The sequence below is a fragment of the Saccopteryx bilineata genome, chromosome 6 (genome assembly GCF_036850765.1).
Source record: "Saccopteryx bilineata isolate mSacBil1 chromosome 6, mSacBil1_pri_phased_curated, whole genome shotgun sequence".
Taxonomy (NCBI): Eukaryota; Metazoa; Chordata; class Mammalia; order Chiroptera; family Emballonuridae; genus Saccopteryx; species Saccopteryx bilineata.
This window is the reverse complement of record NC_089495.1, coordinates 208,015,472-208,034,371: the sequence shown is the minus strand read 5'-3', so window position 1 is coordinate 208,034,371 and position 18,900 is coordinate 208,015,472. Positions and strand designations below refer to the sequence as shown.

Genomic DNA, 18,900 nt, shown 5'->3' with positions numbered 1-18,900 from the left:
CTGTTACGTTCTCACTGGAGCCCGTGGGCCGTGAACAGCCAAAGGCACGGCTGAAGGAGCCAGCCCCAAAGGGCCTCCTGCCCTGTCACCAGGAGCGAGCCCTGTCCCCCCCCAGCAGAGCTACGTGATGTGGTGGCACCACTTGTAGTCAATAAGGTTGACTTAGAATGATGACAGCGTAAACGTAAGAACACATTTAAAACCATCTATTTGATTTCTTAGAAAAAAAATTTTCAGTCACTTAAAAACAAATGAGCATCCTCAGGGAAAACCTGAAAGGACCACCAGTCCTCCTCACAAGGGGCTGGGAAGGAGCCGGCAGAGGCGGCCAGCGCTCCTTCCAGGCGATGGAGAGGGAGGCCGAGTCCCTTACATTGATGAACGAGGCGTTGATGTAATCAGAATCCGGAACTCCTTCAACCGGGGTCAGGTGGACTCGAGAGTGATCGTCTGGGAAAGGAACCCGAGAATTAATATTAGTTAGTTAATGCTAAAATAGTTAAATCTAATTTTATTTCTCTCTGGTCCTGAGTCAACCAGGCCAGATGAGACATCTGTGCCCATGTGTACAGAGACACCCATGAAGGGAGATGTCACTGCTGCACTATTTGTAACCACAAAAATGTGGACACATCTCAACCATCATTAGGAGACAGTTAAATAAATTAGGGTATGTCCACAATACGGAATAGCAAGCAGTTGATAAAGAAGAGAGTACTTTTGTTTGACAGCTGCACTGACAATATATAAGGTCTACCGGAAAGTTCTGTCCGTTTTTGGAATAAAACAAAATACAAATTTTTCTTACCGTCAATAAACTTTATTAAGCCCTGGCCGGTTGGCTCAGCGGTAGAGCGTCGGCCTGGCGTGCGGGGGACCCGGGTTCGATTCCTGGCCAGGGCACATAGGAGAAGCGCCCATTTGCTTCTCCACCCCCCCCCTTCCTCTCTGTCTCTCTCTTCCCCTCCCACAGCCAAGGCTCCATTGGAGCAAAGATGGCCCGGGCGCTGAGGATGGCTCCTTGGCCTCTGCCCCAGGCGCTAGAGTGGCTCTGGTCGTGGCAAAGCGATGCCCCGGAGGGACAGAGCATCGCCCCTGGTGGGCGTGCCGGTGGATCCCGGTCGGGCACATGCGGGAGTCTGTCTGACTGTCTCTCCCTGTTTCCAGCTTCAGAAAAATACAATAAATAAATAAATAAAATAAATAAACTTTATTAAACAATATAATTGCCATTATTATTAATGATTTCTTACCAGTGTGAGGGCAATTTGTATATCTCATTTTGGAAAAATGTTTTATCTTTTGATGCGAAAAATTGAACCAGTGCTTGTTTGATATCTTCTTCATTTTTGAATTTTTTGCCCTTCAAAAAATTTTGTAAGGACAAAAACAAGTGATAGTCGGTATTATTCCTTCACCAAACACGTTCAATAAATTTCTACATGCTTCTGTAGCATTTCTTCCTTGTTGAAATTCATAAAAATTACAGTGGTGTAAATGAACTTTATCAGTAGCCATGAGTACACTATCGCTTCACACATAAGACTAACGTGAATCAACTTTGTTTTAGTTAACTTGCTATGTCAGTGTGCATACATTAAGTGATAAAAATAGGGCACACATGCGCCAAATAAACATGTGCTTATGTGTCGAAACTTGTGATAGAAACGGACAGAACTTTCCAGTAGACCTTATATATTGTTAAAAGAAAATGACTGAGCAATGTACACAGTATACCAATTACATTTAAATATATAATATATATACATATTCATACACAAGTAAGATCTAAGTATCTATAAATGCCTACTATAGTGATCTCTAATATACTGTACACTCAAAAACATACCAGAAGTTTTCTAGAGAATGAATCACGCACACATACTATAAGACATGTATCAGCCCTGGCCGGTTGGCTCAGCGGTAGAGCGTCAGCCTAGCGTGCGGAGGACCAGAGTTCGATTCCCGGCCAGGGCACACAGGAGAAGCGCCCATTTGCTTCTCCACCCCTCCGCCGCGCTTTCCTCTCTGTCTCTCTCTTCCCCTCCCGCAGCCAAGGCTCCATTGGAGCAAAAGATGGCCCGGGCGCTGGGGATGGCTCTGTGGCCTCTGCCTCAGGCGCTAGAGTGGCTCTGGTCGCAACATGGCGACACCCAGGATGGGCAGAGCATCGCCCCCCTGGTGGGCAGAGCGTCGCCCCATGGTGGGCGTGCCGGGTGGATCCCGGTCGGGCGCATGCGGGAGTCTGTCTGACTGTCTCTCCGTTTCCAGCTTCAGAAAAATGAAAAAAAAAAAAAAAAAAAGACATGTATCAGGCACCTCACTCTCTCATCCCACTCTGGAGACCACTGGCCTAGAAAAATGTCTGCTAGGCTGCAGAGCAGCTGGTCAGTAATGGCTCACTCTGGGAAGGGGCTATATACAGAGAATTCTTCTGCATTGTAATTTCTTTGCAGTGAGCACCACAAAAAACTGTAACAACCCACTTCCTATCTGGTCCAAGTGAAATTGCTCCCCTTGACCTTTTAGAAACTTTAGGCCTGCCACAAAACACCTGGTTAAGCACCCCAACTGACTGTGTGAGCACCTGGGGTCGCCTTGGGAGCCATAAAGGCAATTTCATCTGGACAGAGACCAACTCACTCTCCTTACCAACCTCCTCTGATCAACTGCAAGATTCTGTCCAGCCTCATTAGAACTGGCTGGCTAGCAATGCAGTTTCAAGCTACGTCCCAAGAAACCCTACAAAACTCACAAGGCAAGATGTTCACATATCGGTTTTTTTCCTTGTTTTCCTCCTTGGAGGCTGCTTCACAGGTGGCCTGTATAGGACACGCGGGGAGAGCCTGAAAGGTCAGAGAAACCAGAGCAGTTAGTGACTGAGGAGAAGAGTGCCCGACACACCAACAGCTACACCGAACCCGACCGGGCAGCAGGCTGGACCTTTCCCTAAGGGACGACGGACCCAAGCGGACGCTACTGGCCTCACTCAGCGAGGGCACCTCTCCGCTCAGGTCTGCAGGCTTCTTCAAGTTCACCCCCAGAACCCCCGGGGAGCAGGGCACCCTTCCCGTCCCCGGGCAGCGTGCTCTCTACACGACTGCTCTGTGCTCAGGGGCCTGTCGCAGTGCTGGGTCAGGAGGGAGCGCCCGCTACCAGGAGCGAGGGTGGAACTGAGGAGCTGGGCCGCTGATCCCCACGCCGACCACCAGACAAAGGCGAGCCACGTCTCAGTGACCCCCACAGGGGCTCTGGGGGGGCTAGCTGCCACATGCTCCCTAGGGTCCTGGCACAGGGTCCTGGCGGCCCGGCCTCTCACACCGTGTGGCAAGAAAGCCAGGACAGCCATGTGGCTGGGAGGGCCGGCATTCTCATGGGCTCGGCAGTTAGCAAGCAGAGGGGATGGGCGAGGAGACAGTGACCATGCGGCAGTTCTGAAGCAAACGCGTATTAAGCAGGTGTGCAGACAAGCACAGATGGTTCAACATGAGCTAGTCTGGACTGTCTGAACTTGAGCAAGTCTCTCAAGTTTTCTAGGCCCAAGTTTCCCTGGCTGTGAGACTGGGATGTGACTATCTACCCCATTGGGAATAAATAAGATGATTCATGTCAGACACAGAATAAGTGTTTAATAAACTAATTTTAAAAAGGACTAGGGGCCTGACCAAGCGGTGGCACAGTGGACAGAGTGTCAAACTGGATGTGGAGGACCCGGGTTTCAAACCCCAAGGTCGCCAGCTTGAGCGCGGGCTCATCTGGTTTGAGCAAGGCTCATCAGCTTGAGCCCAAGGTCGCTGGCTCGAGCCAGGGGTCACTTGGTCTGCTGTAGCCCCCCCCCCGTCAAGGCACATATGAGAAAGCAATCAATGAACAACTAAAGTGCCGCAACGAGGAATTGATGCTTCTCATCTCTCTCCCTTCCTGTCTGTCTATACCTCTCTCTGACTCTCTCTCTGTCAAAAAAAAAAAAAAAAAAGTACCGGGAAGCTAAGCATTATTACTTGAACTGTTTTTCTTCTTATATGTTCCATATAGTCAAGGCTAAAAGCAAAAAGAGAAACGGTTTAAACTTCCAACCTAGAAACCTTTCTATTAAGTTACTTGAAAATGTGTAGCTCCGCTTCTGAGAATCCAGCCTAAAAAAATAAAAATTATCCTGTTCAAATTATTTAGCTCATCATTGTTTAGAATGACTCAAAACTGAAAACCACCTAAGTATTCAGCAGCAGGGAAAGAGTTAAGTAAACTCGGTTCATGTGTTATTCTTCATTTATTCTTTCAACAAATATGTATTGTGTACCTACCCTACTCAATACCAGGCAGGCTAGCTACAGAGCAAACACGCTGAGCCGGTCACATACACAGTTCTTGCTCATAGACAACAACTCGTGGGAGAAAGACCGACATTAAACAAATAAAACAAATAGCTATAAAATTATATGCCATGACAAATGCAATGAAAGAATAAAAGGTTATGGAGAAAGTGTGCCAAACTCAGATTAAGGAGGAGGTCTCCGTGAGGGAGGGTGAGTGCGGAGAACAGTATTCCAGGCACTGAATGGCACCCGCGGTGACTCAGAGGCAGAAGGCTTGGTTTGTGGGAAGAATGAAAAGGTCAGTGAAAAACACACGTGGCGAGTGTGGCTGCTGGGGCTGGTGACAGGAAGTGGGGGATGAGCTTGGTACGGTCCATTCACACATTTCCACACAGGTCCTTCAATGGGGAGCTTGGATTTTATTTTAAGTACATGAGGAAGCCAGTCAAGGTTTTTAAACTGTAACCCAATACACATGTTGAAGAACCACCCTGGCGGCTACATGGAAAATGGCCTGGCAGGCAAAAACAGACAGGCGGAAGGGCGCCGGGGCGAGGAAGTAGATGCGGGCACGTCCAGTCTCGGACAGAGCTGCCGGCCTCAGATGGAATGAAGGGAATGTAGACTGGGGGGCGAAAGAGACAGAATGAAGGGCAGCTCTTAGGTTCCTAGTGTTGATAATAATAATTTTAAAAGACTGAATAAAGGAAATGCCAGCCTAAAAGGAAGCAATCCTGCCAGACGGAAGCAAGAGCTCTAAGAAAGGAGCAGATATGTTTTCTGGGAACAGGCAAGAAAGCAACAGGAGAAAATAAAAGGTCCCAAGATAAAGGGAGTCCGAGTCCCCAAGCCCATCTGCCTCCACTGACTCACGCTCTTCCTTTCAGAGGTGAAAGCCTGGAGGTCTGCATGTCACTGTACTGAGAGGCAGTTCCCTTCACCCCTGTGTTGCCGATCCATAAGGGGAAACAAGGGCGTCCTGTACTGGACTGCCGAACGTGGGCCAGAGACCCTACTTAAGACTGGAATTCCAGTGCACCAGGTAGGCTGGACTTCCACAGGCTTCCACCCTGGGTCAGGGCAGGGTGAGACACAAGTACGCGAAGCCCTCACAACGACCCCAGAGGCATGACTTTCCCTGTGCCTTCCTCATCGAAACTACTGTCAAACAAAGGGAGATGGCAAGACCTGAAAACCGTCCTCAGAGTCAGTAATAATGACTACACGTCAGAGTCCCATCAGCCCCCTCAGCTCCCCAAGTCACGGTGGAGAAAAACTAGGTCTCAGGCCACACAAAGGCTCCTGCAAGGAACGTGGTGACAGATCAGGAGACACTGTCTGACAAGAGACAGGAAAGGGCCTGCTCTGGAGAACGTGGAGCCAGGTGGGCAGGGAGAAAGGCAAGGAGAATCCCACTCCTGTCAGCCTCTCCTCTGAGAACCCGGCCCACAGGGCTGGGAGGCAGCGCTGAACTAGAGGCTGCAGATGCTAAATTCTCACAGAACACTAGGTGGCATCCAAGACCATCTCACCGCCTGATGGAGTCCTTACTGGAAGCAAGGCTATATGTTGTTATTTTTTTTTAAACTAAGTTTTTAAAAAAGTGTTATTCAACTTTTCTATATAAACGCAAAGTATCTCCTTCACACGATTTAACCTAGAACAGTGGTGGTCAACCTGGTCCCTACCGCCCACTAGTGGGTGTTCCAGCTTTCATGGTGGGCAGTAGCGGAGCAACCAAAATATAAATAAAAAGATAGATTTAACTATAATAAGTTGTTTTATAAAGATTTATTCTGCCAAACAGCGAAAATCCAAGATAAAGTACTTGGTAAGTAATTATTATTATTATTATTATTATTATTATATGCTTTAACTTGCTGTCACTCTGCTTTATAAATTTTATAAAGTAAAGTTACTTCCCTACTTTATAAATCACCATGACTGTGGAGCCGGTGGGTGGTCAGAAAATGTTACTACGCACAGAGATACAGCAGTGGGCGGCAGGTATAGAAAGGTAGACTGCCCCTGCTCTAGAAGTTGCCTTCGGGCCCTTCCCTCGTCACACACTCTCCTCCTCTCACTTGGAATTGTTTGTCATCACCTTGCTTTAATTTATCTGTATCCCATATATTACATCCTTACACAATACTGTTTTATTGTTCCATCTATTTTTTGATAAAAACTGAATCATAATCAAGTGGTAACTTGGTTTTCCCCCAATATTATGTTCTGAATATTTGCCTGGGGTGTTCCCTGTGGTTGAGCTGCGGCGTTCCGACTTGAGCTCACACCAACACTTACTCATCTGTGCTGCTACTGACGAGTACTTGGGTTGTTTACAGTGTGCACGCCTCCCTGGAGCACTCACTGGCAGGTGTTCCCTCACGCACAGGTGCAAGTTTCGGGCATAACTCCATCAGATCAGGCCAACCTGTTCCCCAAAGGTGTCGTGCCAATCCACACCCCCACCTCATCAGCAGGGAAGCGTGTTCCCCAATGTTCTGCAGCCTTGGCCAACAACACCAGACTTTAAGTGCATCAAATGTCAGTTTAATTTACATTTCTGATTTACTAATGAGGTTGACCATCTTCCATAGTCTACTGGCCAACAGGGTTTTCTCTTCTGTGGATTACCTAACAAGTGTTTTCCCCATTTTTCTACTGGATGGCTTGCTTGTTTTCTTGTTAGTTTGCCGGAACTGTTTACATATTCTGGATACTCATTGTTCAACAGTTATAACTGTTAAAAATACTGTTTGCCAGGTTTGTGGCTCGCCCTCTCATTGTTTTTATAATATCTATTTATAGACAGAAGTTTTACAAATAAGTGTCATCCAGTTGATTAATCGTTCCCTTACCAACATTCTAAGTCAGGGGTCCCCAAACTGCGGCCCCCTGAGGACATTTATCCGGCCCCCGCCGCACTTCCAGAAGGGACACTTCTTTCATTGGTGGTCAGTGAGAGGAGCATAGTTCCTATTGAAATACTGGTCAGTTTGTTGATTTAAATTTACTTGTTCTTTATTTTAAGTATTGTATTTGTTCCTGTTTTGTTTTTTTACTTTAAAATAAGGTACGTGCAGTGTGCATAGGGATTTGTTCAGTTTTTTTTTATAGTCCGGCCCTCCAACGGTCTGAGAGACAGTGAACTGGCCCCCTGTGTAAAAAGTTTGGGGACCCCTGTTCTAAGTCATAAGGATCATTTCCTACTTGGAGATTATATTTTCCTATACTTACTGTCTTTACATTTCATTATTTTGTCTTTTAGATTTCAGTGTGCACAACTGGTATTGAGTTTTGTGTTTGGTATGAGACAAGAATTCCTTCTCACTTATTTTCAAAGGATCATCCAACTGTCCCAGCACTCTTTATCGTAAACACCATCCCTCCCCCACCAAACCTACAACAGCATCTGTCATAAACGGGCTTCTATTTTCACATAAATCTGCTTTCGGGTTCTCTCTTTTAGTCCACTGATCAAGCCATCTATCCCAATGCCAAGGAACAACTTATCTTCAATACTAGGTTTTACCATAACTCTTTATATCTGGTATACACAACTGTCTTAATGACTAGACTTTATCATAACTCTTTATATCTGGTAAGGCAGATCTCCTCACCTTGTTCTTCTTCTTCAGGAATGTCTTGGCTATTCTTGAATCTTTTCTCCTCCATATAAATTTTAGAATCAGCTTGTCAAGTTCCACAAAAAACCTGTTGGGATTTTTATTGGAGTTGCATTGAATCTACATATCAGTCTGGGGAGAATTGACATCTTTACAATATTGAGCCTTTCAATTCATTGATTTCATCTTGTCACTAATTTAGGCTTTTTTTTTCTCTTTCATGTTTCAAACATTTCAATAATTTTCTCCAAAGGTTTTGTAAATATTTGGTTAAGTTTATTCCTAGATCTTTTTAAAAATAATTTTTTAACAATAATTAGATTCTGAGTGTGGCTTACACATAGAAATGCATTAGTTTGTAATGCTGGTTTTGTGCCTATCAATTTTGCTAAAATAACTTACTAATCTAATAACTGATCTGCTGAGACTCGGCAGTGCACTTCTCTGAGGAAAATATTCTAGTCTGGGGAAAGGCACACTCTGTCTCTTCCTTTCCAACCCTGACCACTCTTCTCTTCTTTCCTTGCCTCACTATGCTGCCTGAGACCCTCACTGCGGCCCAGCGTCCACTTCTGTCCGAGCCTCCTCTTCCACACTCCCACCCGACAGTCACCAGCCCGAATGCTCTGCTGTGATGGCAAATCTACAACCGTCTAAGGCAGCTCATGTCATCTTGGAAGTTTATTAGGCAGGACCAACACCCAGATACACATTTCTTTCGTATTTCTCTGTACTTACTAGTATAAAACTCACATGTCAGCTGTGGCATTCTCTGCCCCGTGAGGTCCCCAAACCCCCAGTTCCCCAGACTGTTGGCACAGGGTCTGCTGAGTCTTATAGAGGCTTTGGCTCTAATCACTTGTTTAGAGACAGTTCATCAATAAAGATGCTGTTCTGCCTCTGTCTCACTCCGATGTCACACAGTCCTGTCACCAGATCTCACTCACACATGCTTTTCATCTGGAAATCAGAGTGAAGCTGTGTCTACTGAGAGTGTAGGGTGCTGAGCAACGGGCTGGCACACCTGGCTGCACCCAGATGGTATCTGTCTCACTGGCACCCCCTCCCTTCTTTCTCCCCATCCCCTTCCTCTCAGGAGCTAACGATCCTTCTTTTAAACCTCGAGCATGCTTTAGGGACCTCAGTAAATGGCTTTTCAATGTGTTTCTTCTAAACAAATTCAGTGCTTCCTTTTAAGACAGATCCTGGTCAATACCAAAGTTCCAGCTTATACTTCTAAGGCAGAAGCCACCTCGTGGAACTTCCGAACATCGTGGGGTTTCATAACGACGCTCCACACTCCTTTCAGCCTGTGCAAGAACCGAAAACAGCTGTCGTGCCCGAGACCCGCTGTTCCTTCAGCTGTTCAATCCACGGTACAGTTTTCCTCTAGAACAACTCCTCATTTCACAGAGACCCAACCACTGGACCCCTGGCACAGCCCACGCTGGGGAAGGCACCCCTTCATTCCACATGCTGTGTGTCCATCCTAGAGCTAAGCTCCACTATGTTTATTTACCGTATTAAAAACAAAACAAAACTCTGCTTTTAAAAATGTTATAAAAATCTCTGCTCGTTGTAAAAGGTAGTCAAAAACAATTCAGAAGAAAGAGGAAGTTCTCTATCATGGTAGCATATCTCCTACAGTCTACCTCCCCTCATAGGAAACCCACTCACTGTTCACAGTACTCTTCCAGAGTATAAAAAATGAACTAACACACTCACACGCAGACACACAAGTTTTTAAAGGGAGTATTATACCATGTGATGTGTTTTCTCCAGAGATCTTTCTATGTCAACAAATTTATTTTTAAGGACAGTACAGAATTTGATAATGGATTCAAGAAATCACTTAGCTATTCTGCTATTTGATAGATACCTGCTTTTCATTTTATTTTCTTTGCTACTGAAAGTAATGCCATAATGAACACCCATCTATATATACATATTTGCTTTTCTGTTAGAGTCCCAGAAGTGAGGTCAGAGAGCGTAAGCATGTAACATTTGCCTGACACTGGTCAGTCACCCTTCCAGTGCTATGCCAACTGCGACTGCCGACTTAAAGTCCTCTACCTGTGTGTAACAGTATCTGTATCCCCACACCTCTGCCCATACTTGATACCAATCTTTCAAAATTTCCTATCTGACAGGCCCAAAACAGCAGTTTTAATCTGGCATTCCCTGATTACTAGATAGAGCTGCGCTTTTCCCCATGTTTACAGACCATTTTTCTTCTGTGAACTGCCCATTTTGCTATAGCAATGTTTACTTTATCCTCACACCTTTGCAGAAGCTCTTTTTATATATATAAAATAGAGAATTCTGTCTACCTGTGGCAAATAGCTTCTCCCTGCCGGCCACTTTCTATGGAAATATTTTTTCATACAGACATTTAACATTTTAAATGCATTTACTATCTTTCCATTTATCCCATTCTGGCTTTTGAACCCTGTGTTTTGCTTAGAAAGGCCTTCCCTATCCCTTGATAAAAATATTATTCTGTGATAACAGATTCGAGTAGGCGTGCCTGCCCTGTTGGCCTCTCCTGACAAACTGGCTGGTGCACTCACAGCTGCCCCGCGCTGGGCCAGCCAGCCTCTCTCTGCCAGGGCTCTGAAACCCCAGAAGAAAGGGGCTCCCGGAGAGGGTCCTGGGGCCAGCAGGCCAACACCCGCTCTGCCCCAGGGTCGGTGTCCCCCTCATCTACCCCAGTATCTCCACAAACGGACAGTTTTGTTGTTGTGCTTAATTAGTTGACTTCCCTGGTTTTTAAATAAAGTACCCTAACTGACCTAAGAGTTAGTATCAGTGAGCGAGAGGGTTGCAGCTGAGAAACCGATGAGAGAAATGTGAGTGACGTAAACCTGATTCCTGTGTTCGGATAACGAGAAAGGAACTGTCAATCCATTTTCAGGACAGGAAAGAGAAAGCCACTTATAGTTTAGAACTGAACAACAGTGACTTCAGTTACTGCTGGTGGCCGCCTGGAATGTTTTAGCTGGTAGTAAGGGGTCGTAGAGTCCCAATCAGAAGGAGAGAAACAATGTTGAAACTGAGGAGGGTTACTTCTGAATATTAGGTAACAAAACAAGAAAAAGCCCAGCTCCAACATACAATGTGCATCTCCACACAGCACCAGCTTCAGGCCTTTCTAGGGTTAGGCTATGTGTTCTGCTGAATCAAATGCTAACATTTCCGAATTCTGCTGGGTGCTGACTGTTCCTGCCCTTGGAGTGCACACCCTTCCTGGGTGGCGCACGCACAGGGAGGACAGGGCCTGGGAGACCAGTGGAGGCCATCTCCCCAGGCCGCCTGCTCTCCTGACCAGAACTCTGCCCCGCCCAGCTCTCACGGCTCACAGGCAATCAGAATGCAAGAAAATGTGGTCCAGAGGGTAACATCCATGAGCTAGGCAGAAAAGCAAAGATCTGAGAGAAGAAAATGCAGGGCTGGAGCATCAAAAATCATCAAAAAGCAGGGGAAAGCATAGTTTTTTTACAAGAGGCCAAATCTGTAATTCTGGAATGGTTAACTGAACTTCGGGGTCAGTGTGGACAGTTTGGGAGCCTGGCCTGTGGAGACCTGGACTGACCGCTCGGTTCAGCGAGGTTAACAGTGAAATCAGAACGCCCCGGCATAAAGCAGAGGAGACCCGTGTTACGTGGGGTCCAACAGGCTCAGCCTTCCTACTGGTCCTTCACCATGGCTCTGCAGCTCGGGATTTTCCCAGAGTGCAAACCTGCCCACATCCGTCTCTGCTCCCTAAGCCCTTCGGTGGTGGAGCCGATGAGCGGTGGCCCAGCCCCTGATCTGTCCCTCCTCCCCTCCTTGCTACCAGAGTCCAGTCATCGGGACTGGTCTCAGTCGGGTGCAGTAAGACTATTTCTCCCTTGCTTCTGACTTGTTTAAAAAGAAGCTGTGACAAGGGAAGTCTCCAGAAGCTTTTGGGAAAGTCCTCCTCACTGATAAAAGGAGACACACAGGAAGAAACAGTCACCCTTTGTCCTCTGGACCTTGTGCTATCTCCGCATGGTGCCTAGAACCGGGGCAGCCATGTTGGTATCACAGGAGTGCCAGCCTAAGAGACACCTTAGTGCCTAAGGTATCGCAGCCTAAGAGACAGAGCTGACGCACACGGCTGAGCTGAAGGATGTGAAGACCGGGTTCAATGACGCCCAAGCTGACAGGTGGGCCGACTCTGGAGCCGTTCCCTCTCCCTGATCAGGACCACCGAACATCAACCCCTCAGCACCTCTGGTGTCCCTGCTGCTGCAGCCCCAGCGGTGTCTCTGTGCCTAGTCACCCGCCCAGGGGTCACTCTGCACAGCAGCAGAAGGCGGGTCCCCGCTCACCCCTCACGGCAATCTCGAAGGTCTGCAGCCTGGCCCGGTCTTCCCCGTCTCGTCGGTCACTGCTGCTTGATCCTGCCCATCGGCCACACACAGCCCTTTATTTCTGAGTGTGCCCTGCCCTCGCCCACCCTCACGCCTGGCAGTGTGCTCCTGCTATCCCCAGTGCCCACAATGCCTGTCCCCTCCGCCCTTTCTCCAATGTTTGCCGGTGGTCAGGTCTCAGGGAAATCGTCCTCCTTCAAGGAAGTTATGACCAGGGATTGGAACTGATAGGCTGGAATCACCAACTGGTAGATTCAAAAAATATGTTCTGCTTCTCCGAGGGAGTTATAAAAAGCACAAATCTAAGTTCCCGAGATGAAGCCTTTACTCCGCAGTCCACTGCCATCCTCATTTTCCACACTGACTACTCCTCGCCCACTGAAGACACTCTGGGGTCCCCAGGGCAGACACCGACAGGCAGGCCCCCACTACTCCGCACCAGTCCTTCACGTCCTAGGTTGCTACTGAACTTAGTTATTTTTGTTATTGTTTATGGACAGTGAGTTTTCTGAGTGTAGGGACTGGATGGTTTTGCTCCTCAGCAAATCCCTAACACCTAGCACATATGTATTAGACCTGTGGTGGTCAACCTGGTCCCTACCGCCCACTAGGGAGCGCTCCAGCTTTCATGGTGGGCGGTAGCTGAGCAACCAAAGTATAAAATTATATAAATAAAAAGATAGATTTAACTATAGTAAGTTGTTTTATAAAGATTTATTCTGCCAAACAGCAAAAATCCGACATAAAGTACTTGGTAAGTAATTATTATTATATGCTTTAACTTGCTGTCACTCTGCTTTATAAATTTTATAAAGTAAAGTTACTTCCCTACTTTATAAATCACCATTACTGTGGAACTGGTCAGCGGTTTGAAAATTTTACTACGAACAGACACAAAAGTGGGCAGTAGGTATAAAAAGGTTGACTACCCCTGTATTAGATGCTTAATAAGTACTTATTAAACAAAGTAACAGATATGATGGATGAATGGATAGATGGATGGGTAGTTAAGGGAGGCGACGCAAATCTTTCATCTCCTGCTTCTGATCATATAGGAAAAAAGTCTGATGAAACTAGTAAAATTTTTCTCACCTCTTCAACCATTAAAAACCTGTTTTCTGCCTGACCAGGCGGTGGTGCAGTGGATAGAGTGTCGGACTGGGATGCGGAGGACCCAGGTTCGAGACCCTGAGGTCACCAGCTTAGACCCAAGGTCACTGGCTCAAGCAAGGGGTCACTTGGTCTGCTGTAGCCCCCCGGTCAAGGCACATATGAGAAAGCAATCAATGAACAACTACGGTGTCACAACAAAAAACTGATGATTGATGTTTCTCATCTCCATTTCTGTCTGTCTGTCCCTATCTATCCCTCTCTCTGACTCTCTCTGTCCCTGTAAAAAAAAACAAAAAAAAAACCTGTTTTCTCCCCCAGGATATTAGGGCTGCCTTCCTTCCTGATGACACACACACCAGTCTCGGCAAAGAACTCACGTTGAACTCCTCTCTGAAGAGCTTGTTGTCATCAGCCATTCTCCGGTTAATCTCCTCTTCCAGCTTGTCCACGGGCAGGGGTGGGTACTTCCTGTTGGTGCTTGGGGACCGGGCCAGGAGCGGCACACTCTGGGGCTCTGCAGTCACAAGGGGAAGGCCGGTCAGGTGCCCCGGGGAACAGCCTTTCTCTGGGGGCCAAACGGGGGTCTGTCTCCTAGACCACACCTCCAAGACCCAGGGCTGGCTGCTCTTTCGTCTTCCCTTTCTCCTTTAGGATGGGAACCCCTAACTCTTGATTTTCTTCTCCATGAAGGTTCCCCATGCCATTAAAGGTTCCTTACCCACATCCTCAGTGCGGCCATTGGACAAGCGGAAAGAATTGGAATGGCTCCCAGCTTGCTTGTATTTCTTAAACCTAATGAGAAAATGTCCATAGTGAAAAACTAAGCACAGAGGCAGAGAGACCAGTCACTGGCTTTATACCGGAGCCCACCTATCAGGTCAGCCTTCCCAAATCCCCTTGACCAAATGCATAGGCTCTTTCAGAGCCAAGCCCTGCATGTACCAAGGCAGCGTCATTCACGGTGCCCCTGCCCGCGCCCCCGACTCCCGCCCAGGGAACAGCACAGGACATGACAGCCTGCGCGCTCTGTGCGGCTCTGGTTCCAGAGCTCCCTGGAGTCAAAGCCCCGCCGGGGGAACACAGAAGAGTGGGCAGGACACAGTGCTGGGGTGGCGGGGTAGGGGTAGGTAATATCTACAGCAAACAAAAACCCTGGTATCTTCCTAGGGCAGTGGTCGGCAAACTCATCAGTCAACAGAGCCAAATATCAACAGTACAATGACTGAAATTTCTTTTGAGAGCCAAATTTTTTAAACTTAAGCTATATAGGTAGGTACATTCCTTATCGAGGTAGCGCCCGCATGTGGTATTTTGTGGAAGAGCCACACAAGGGGCCAAAGAGCCGCGTGTGGCTTGCGAGCCGCAGTTTGCCGCCCAGGGTCCTAGTGCAACCACCAGGGAAAAGCCCAGAGCTTCAGACTCGGTGGGCACAGGTCTGGCCTCAAGTCTCCTGCAGAATGGCGGGGGCACATAACAAATTACAGGGGTGTACAGGGTCCCCTCTTTTATCCCTGCCGAAAAACAGATGGAGCACACAGAGCTGCTGAAGCCAAAGAGAAGATAAGGGCAGAAATGAACCCAATTAGTCAGGGCAGTAACTTCAGCAGAAAGAGAACAAATAGACTTCCCTCTTCTCTCCCTGGGGTTCCCCGTATCCTGCTGTGTCTGAGTAGTATTATCTAGAGGACCCTGAAAGAAGTCAGAAAGGGGAACCCTGTAACTCACAAGGTTTAGTTCAGCACACCAGGGTAAGGAGTCCTAGAGGGGTTTGGGGACAAAGGCCCGATAGGAAATGACGTAGGCTTTTATTAAGCATACGAGCTCCACCAGGGCATTTATAAGGGCTGCTTCACCAGGGCTAGAGCTAAAGATCTTAAACACCTCTCAGTCATCACACAGGCTGCAGCTTCTCCCCTCAACCTCCAAACCGCCCTTCTGGACTTTAGAGGCTGACGTGGAGCTGGGGCTGGACGTGGACAGATGGAAGCAGAGGGGGCGGGTCTTGAGGAATTCTATGCCAGCATTTAGACCATGCCTAAGTAGAACTGTCATCTTGGGGTTTAACCTAGGAGCACTCTCATGAGTCTCCATTCCCCTCTATCCTAGTCACTGTCCTTACCCTACTGTCTGCTGGACTGTGTGGGCTTGCGACCCTGGGGTTACTGCGAGAGTCCACGAGGAGGAGAAGCCTTAGCTGACACGCTCACCTTAACATGTACAGAACTATGATAATAAACACGATCACTAGCAGAGAGGACAAGGCCACCATCACTGCAATAATGGGCGTCTCATCTGAAATCAGAGAACACAACACGTTGTTACCATTGAGCGCAACACAGGGCTTGAGTCGGCTGCACAGGGAAACACCCAGGACAAAGGGCTCGGTCAGTGCTTCTGCATGTGGCCGGGCACGGACACAGTGACAGAGGGAGAGAGACTGCGCCCCACTGCAACCTCGTCTCTATCACATGGCGATCTCCTGTCTCCCTGCACTTAAATAGAAGCTCTCGGAAGGCAGAGACCGTTTTGTTCACTGCTCTAAAGCCTAGAACAGTGCTTAGCACGTGAAAAGTAAACACGTGCGAGCGTGAACACACCCATCCTGACGGCAATCTGGGTGTGAGGGCCAACGATGTCCCCTCATCAGCCTCCACGGCTCCACCGAGAGGAAGATGGGAGACAGGGGGCGGGGTTTTCCCACCAGAAATGCAATGCTCTCCTGAGAATCCTGTTCCTGACTACAGCGAGGAGACACGATTAGGTCCTTAGCAGTACGTGTCCCACATGCGGGACTCTCTTCTGCCTCTCTCCACAGCCACCTCCACCAGGACCCCACGGCAGCACGGCGGCCTGGAGAAGCGCTGGAGGGCAGCCCTGGGTCTCCCAAGCGCTGATTTCCTTTCCGCCTGAGACTCGGCCTTTCTGCTCCTGGCGGCTGACAGGAGCCAACTCACCCTCCCCTGCCTGTGCCCCACCACAAACGACACAGCCAGTCCCACCCTCCTCTGCCCGTGCCCCACCACAAACGACACAGCCAGTCCGACTCTGTAACTGTCTTCACCATTTTCCATCCTGCTGAGAGGGAGGACAGGTCCCTCCCATGTGAAAGTCAGTCCTGTCACACATGCTTGGGGTTACTCACCCCAAAGACGTGTCTTCCTGACCTCCGCAGTCACCAACAGCCCCAGGGTTCACTCAGTTACCTCCTCACAACAGCTGTCTTACAGAGACAGTCGTTTTCTCTAATTCTTCACCTCTGGGTGCTCCTTAGCCTACTTAGCTCTGACTCCCCCAGTGCTCCATTTAAACTGCTCACTAAGGCCACCAACAAATGGCATATTCCCAAATCCAAAGGAAACATTTCCACCCTCATCTGATTCAACCTCTAGCAGCACTCTAGAACAGCAGCCAAGCCCTCTTCTAGAGCCTGGGACCAGAACAGAGATCTGGCAGAGCAGATAGAGAACTCACATTCTCGGGGGGTTACTGTTCATGAACACATAACTTCAGACAGGAACATAAGATTGATCCTAGACAGCAGCAGAGTAGGTGGAAGGCACACTCACCTCCTCCTGAGGACCAAACTGAAATTACAACCAAATTATAGAACAATTACCCCGAACAACCACTTTAGACCAGCTAAACAGAAGTCTGACAATCGAGGATTTACACAAAAGCCACATCGAGACTGGCAGGAAGGGCGTGTGTGTAAAATGGGCTGGCCCCACACCCATGTGCAGCAGGTAAGAATCTTAAGGGATATTTTAAGTCCAAAGGTCCCCTCTGAGGAGTGTGGGGTCTCAATCCCATACCAGGGGTCCAGCCCAGAGCACCAAAGCCACGCTGTGAAAACCAGCAGGAATTCTGTCTGCCAGGGAGAGAGAGGAGTATGCTAGAAACCAAGTGTCCTCTTAAGGGGCCAACACATGACATGTTGCTCTTGGGCATGCACCCTGGGCTTCAGCAAAAGAAGGGCAGCTCAGGGGGTTATGTGGCTCTGGCGAGAAGGCTAAAGGAACAGCTGCCACGGTTCCTACGCTGAGTCCCTCACCCACACCTCTAACAGATGCCATCTTTCCTGGTCTCCTCACAGCACCAGCCAGAGGGAATGCTCTTGGATTCACTCACTCGACACCCTGTGGCCCTGCCATACCAAGTTCCCCTTCCCCTCCAAGGCCTGTCTTAACTTGATGAACTCCACTGGCCTCACTGTGACAATGACTGGAGACCTGGCCCCACTACAAAGGTCCCCAGGCCCCAGGGTAGTGGCTGCCCTTGGGGTACCCATGACCTCTGCTGAGTAGACTCAGACTCAGCACTGGTGCCAAGTCTAAATCTGTATCAACCTGGTGACTCACTGAGAACCCATCTCCTGAAACTCACCTACTGCCAGAGGCTCTTTCAGTGACCGAGCCTGACAGGCAGCCAGTGGCAGCTCTCAGGGCACCCTGGTCCTTTCGCTGACCTGCCCATAGTCTCGGTACTGGTGGAAGTCAGCCTTTGCATGCAGCTGGCCCCTCCCATGCACACCCAGGCCCAGCAGAGGCAACCACTAATGGTGGATCACTCTGTATCTCTAAACAGGCAGCCCAGGGCCCGTCACAGGCAGCGTCTGATATTGAACTGCACTGGGGCCTCTCCTAAGAACCCAGAACCAACACACCTGGTGGTGGGCTTCAGACCACATCAGAGCAGGACTCAATTAGCTCCACAGGGGCACACCCAAAGGGAGCTCTTGGCAGCCACCAGACCTAGCAGGGGTCAATTCAATATTGTGGGGGCCAGCCCCCCACAGCGGCTCACACACTGTGGTTGGGGTTAATCCTCACAGCCAGCCAGTCCACGGGTCAACCCCACCCATGCATGGGCAACAACAATCAAGACACACTATAACAGAAGGGCTCACATAACCCACACAGGTGACCAGGGATACTGTGCCACTGAGCTCCATAAAACACCTACTCCATGAGGCCACAACACCAAGCCTGGGAAACACAGCAGCCCTCGAATACACAGAAACAAACACAGAGAGGCAGCCAAATAGGGAGACAAAAAAAAAAAAAAAAAAATCCCAAATATAAAAACAAGAGACATTCCCAGGAAACTAAATGAAATGGAGGGAATTTACAAGATATAAGTTCAAAACAATGATTATAAGGACGTTCAAGGAACTTAGGGGAAGAATGAACAAACTCAGTGAGAACTTAAAGAGATAGTAAGCATAAAAAAAAGACATTAGAAACCATAAAAAAGAACCAGTCAGAAATGAAGAATACAATATCAGAATCTAGAAAAAAACAGAAAATCTGAACAGACCAATTATAACTAATGAAACCAAAAGCAGTAATCAAAAAACTCCCGCCAAACAGAAGTCCTGGACCAGCGCTGGCTTCACAGGTCAATTTTATCAAACAGTCAAGGAAGAACTCTTTCTCAAACTATGCCCAA

At 48.2% G+C, this 18,900-nt stretch overlaps 1 protein-coding gene across 6 annotated transcripts in view; it reads right to left on the bottom strand.

Annotated features, from left to right (window-relative positions):
- The window catches only part of PTPRA (protein tyrosine phosphatase receptor type A), an 82,780-nt gene that overhangs the window by 16,306 nt on the left and 47,574 nt on the right, over positions 1 to 18,900 (bottom strand). For all 6 annotated transcript variants that reach the window (XM_066237086.1, XM_066237085.1, XM_066237088.1 and 3 more), the window contains 5 exons: positions 15,660 to 15,744; positions 14,171 to 14,244; positions 13,830 to 13,966; positions 2,756 to 2,846; positions 374 to 450 (listed from right to left, as the gene is read on the bottom strand). In XM_066237086.1, the coding sequence (XP_066093183.1) occupies positions 374 to 450; positions 2,756 to 2,846; positions 13,830 to 13,966; positions 14,171 to 14,244; positions 15,660 to 15,744 (464 nt within the window). The remainder of the gene's footprint in view (positions 1 to 373; positions 451 to 2,755; positions 2,847 to 13,829; positions 13,967 to 14,170; positions 14,245 to 15,659; positions 15,745 to 18,900) is intronic.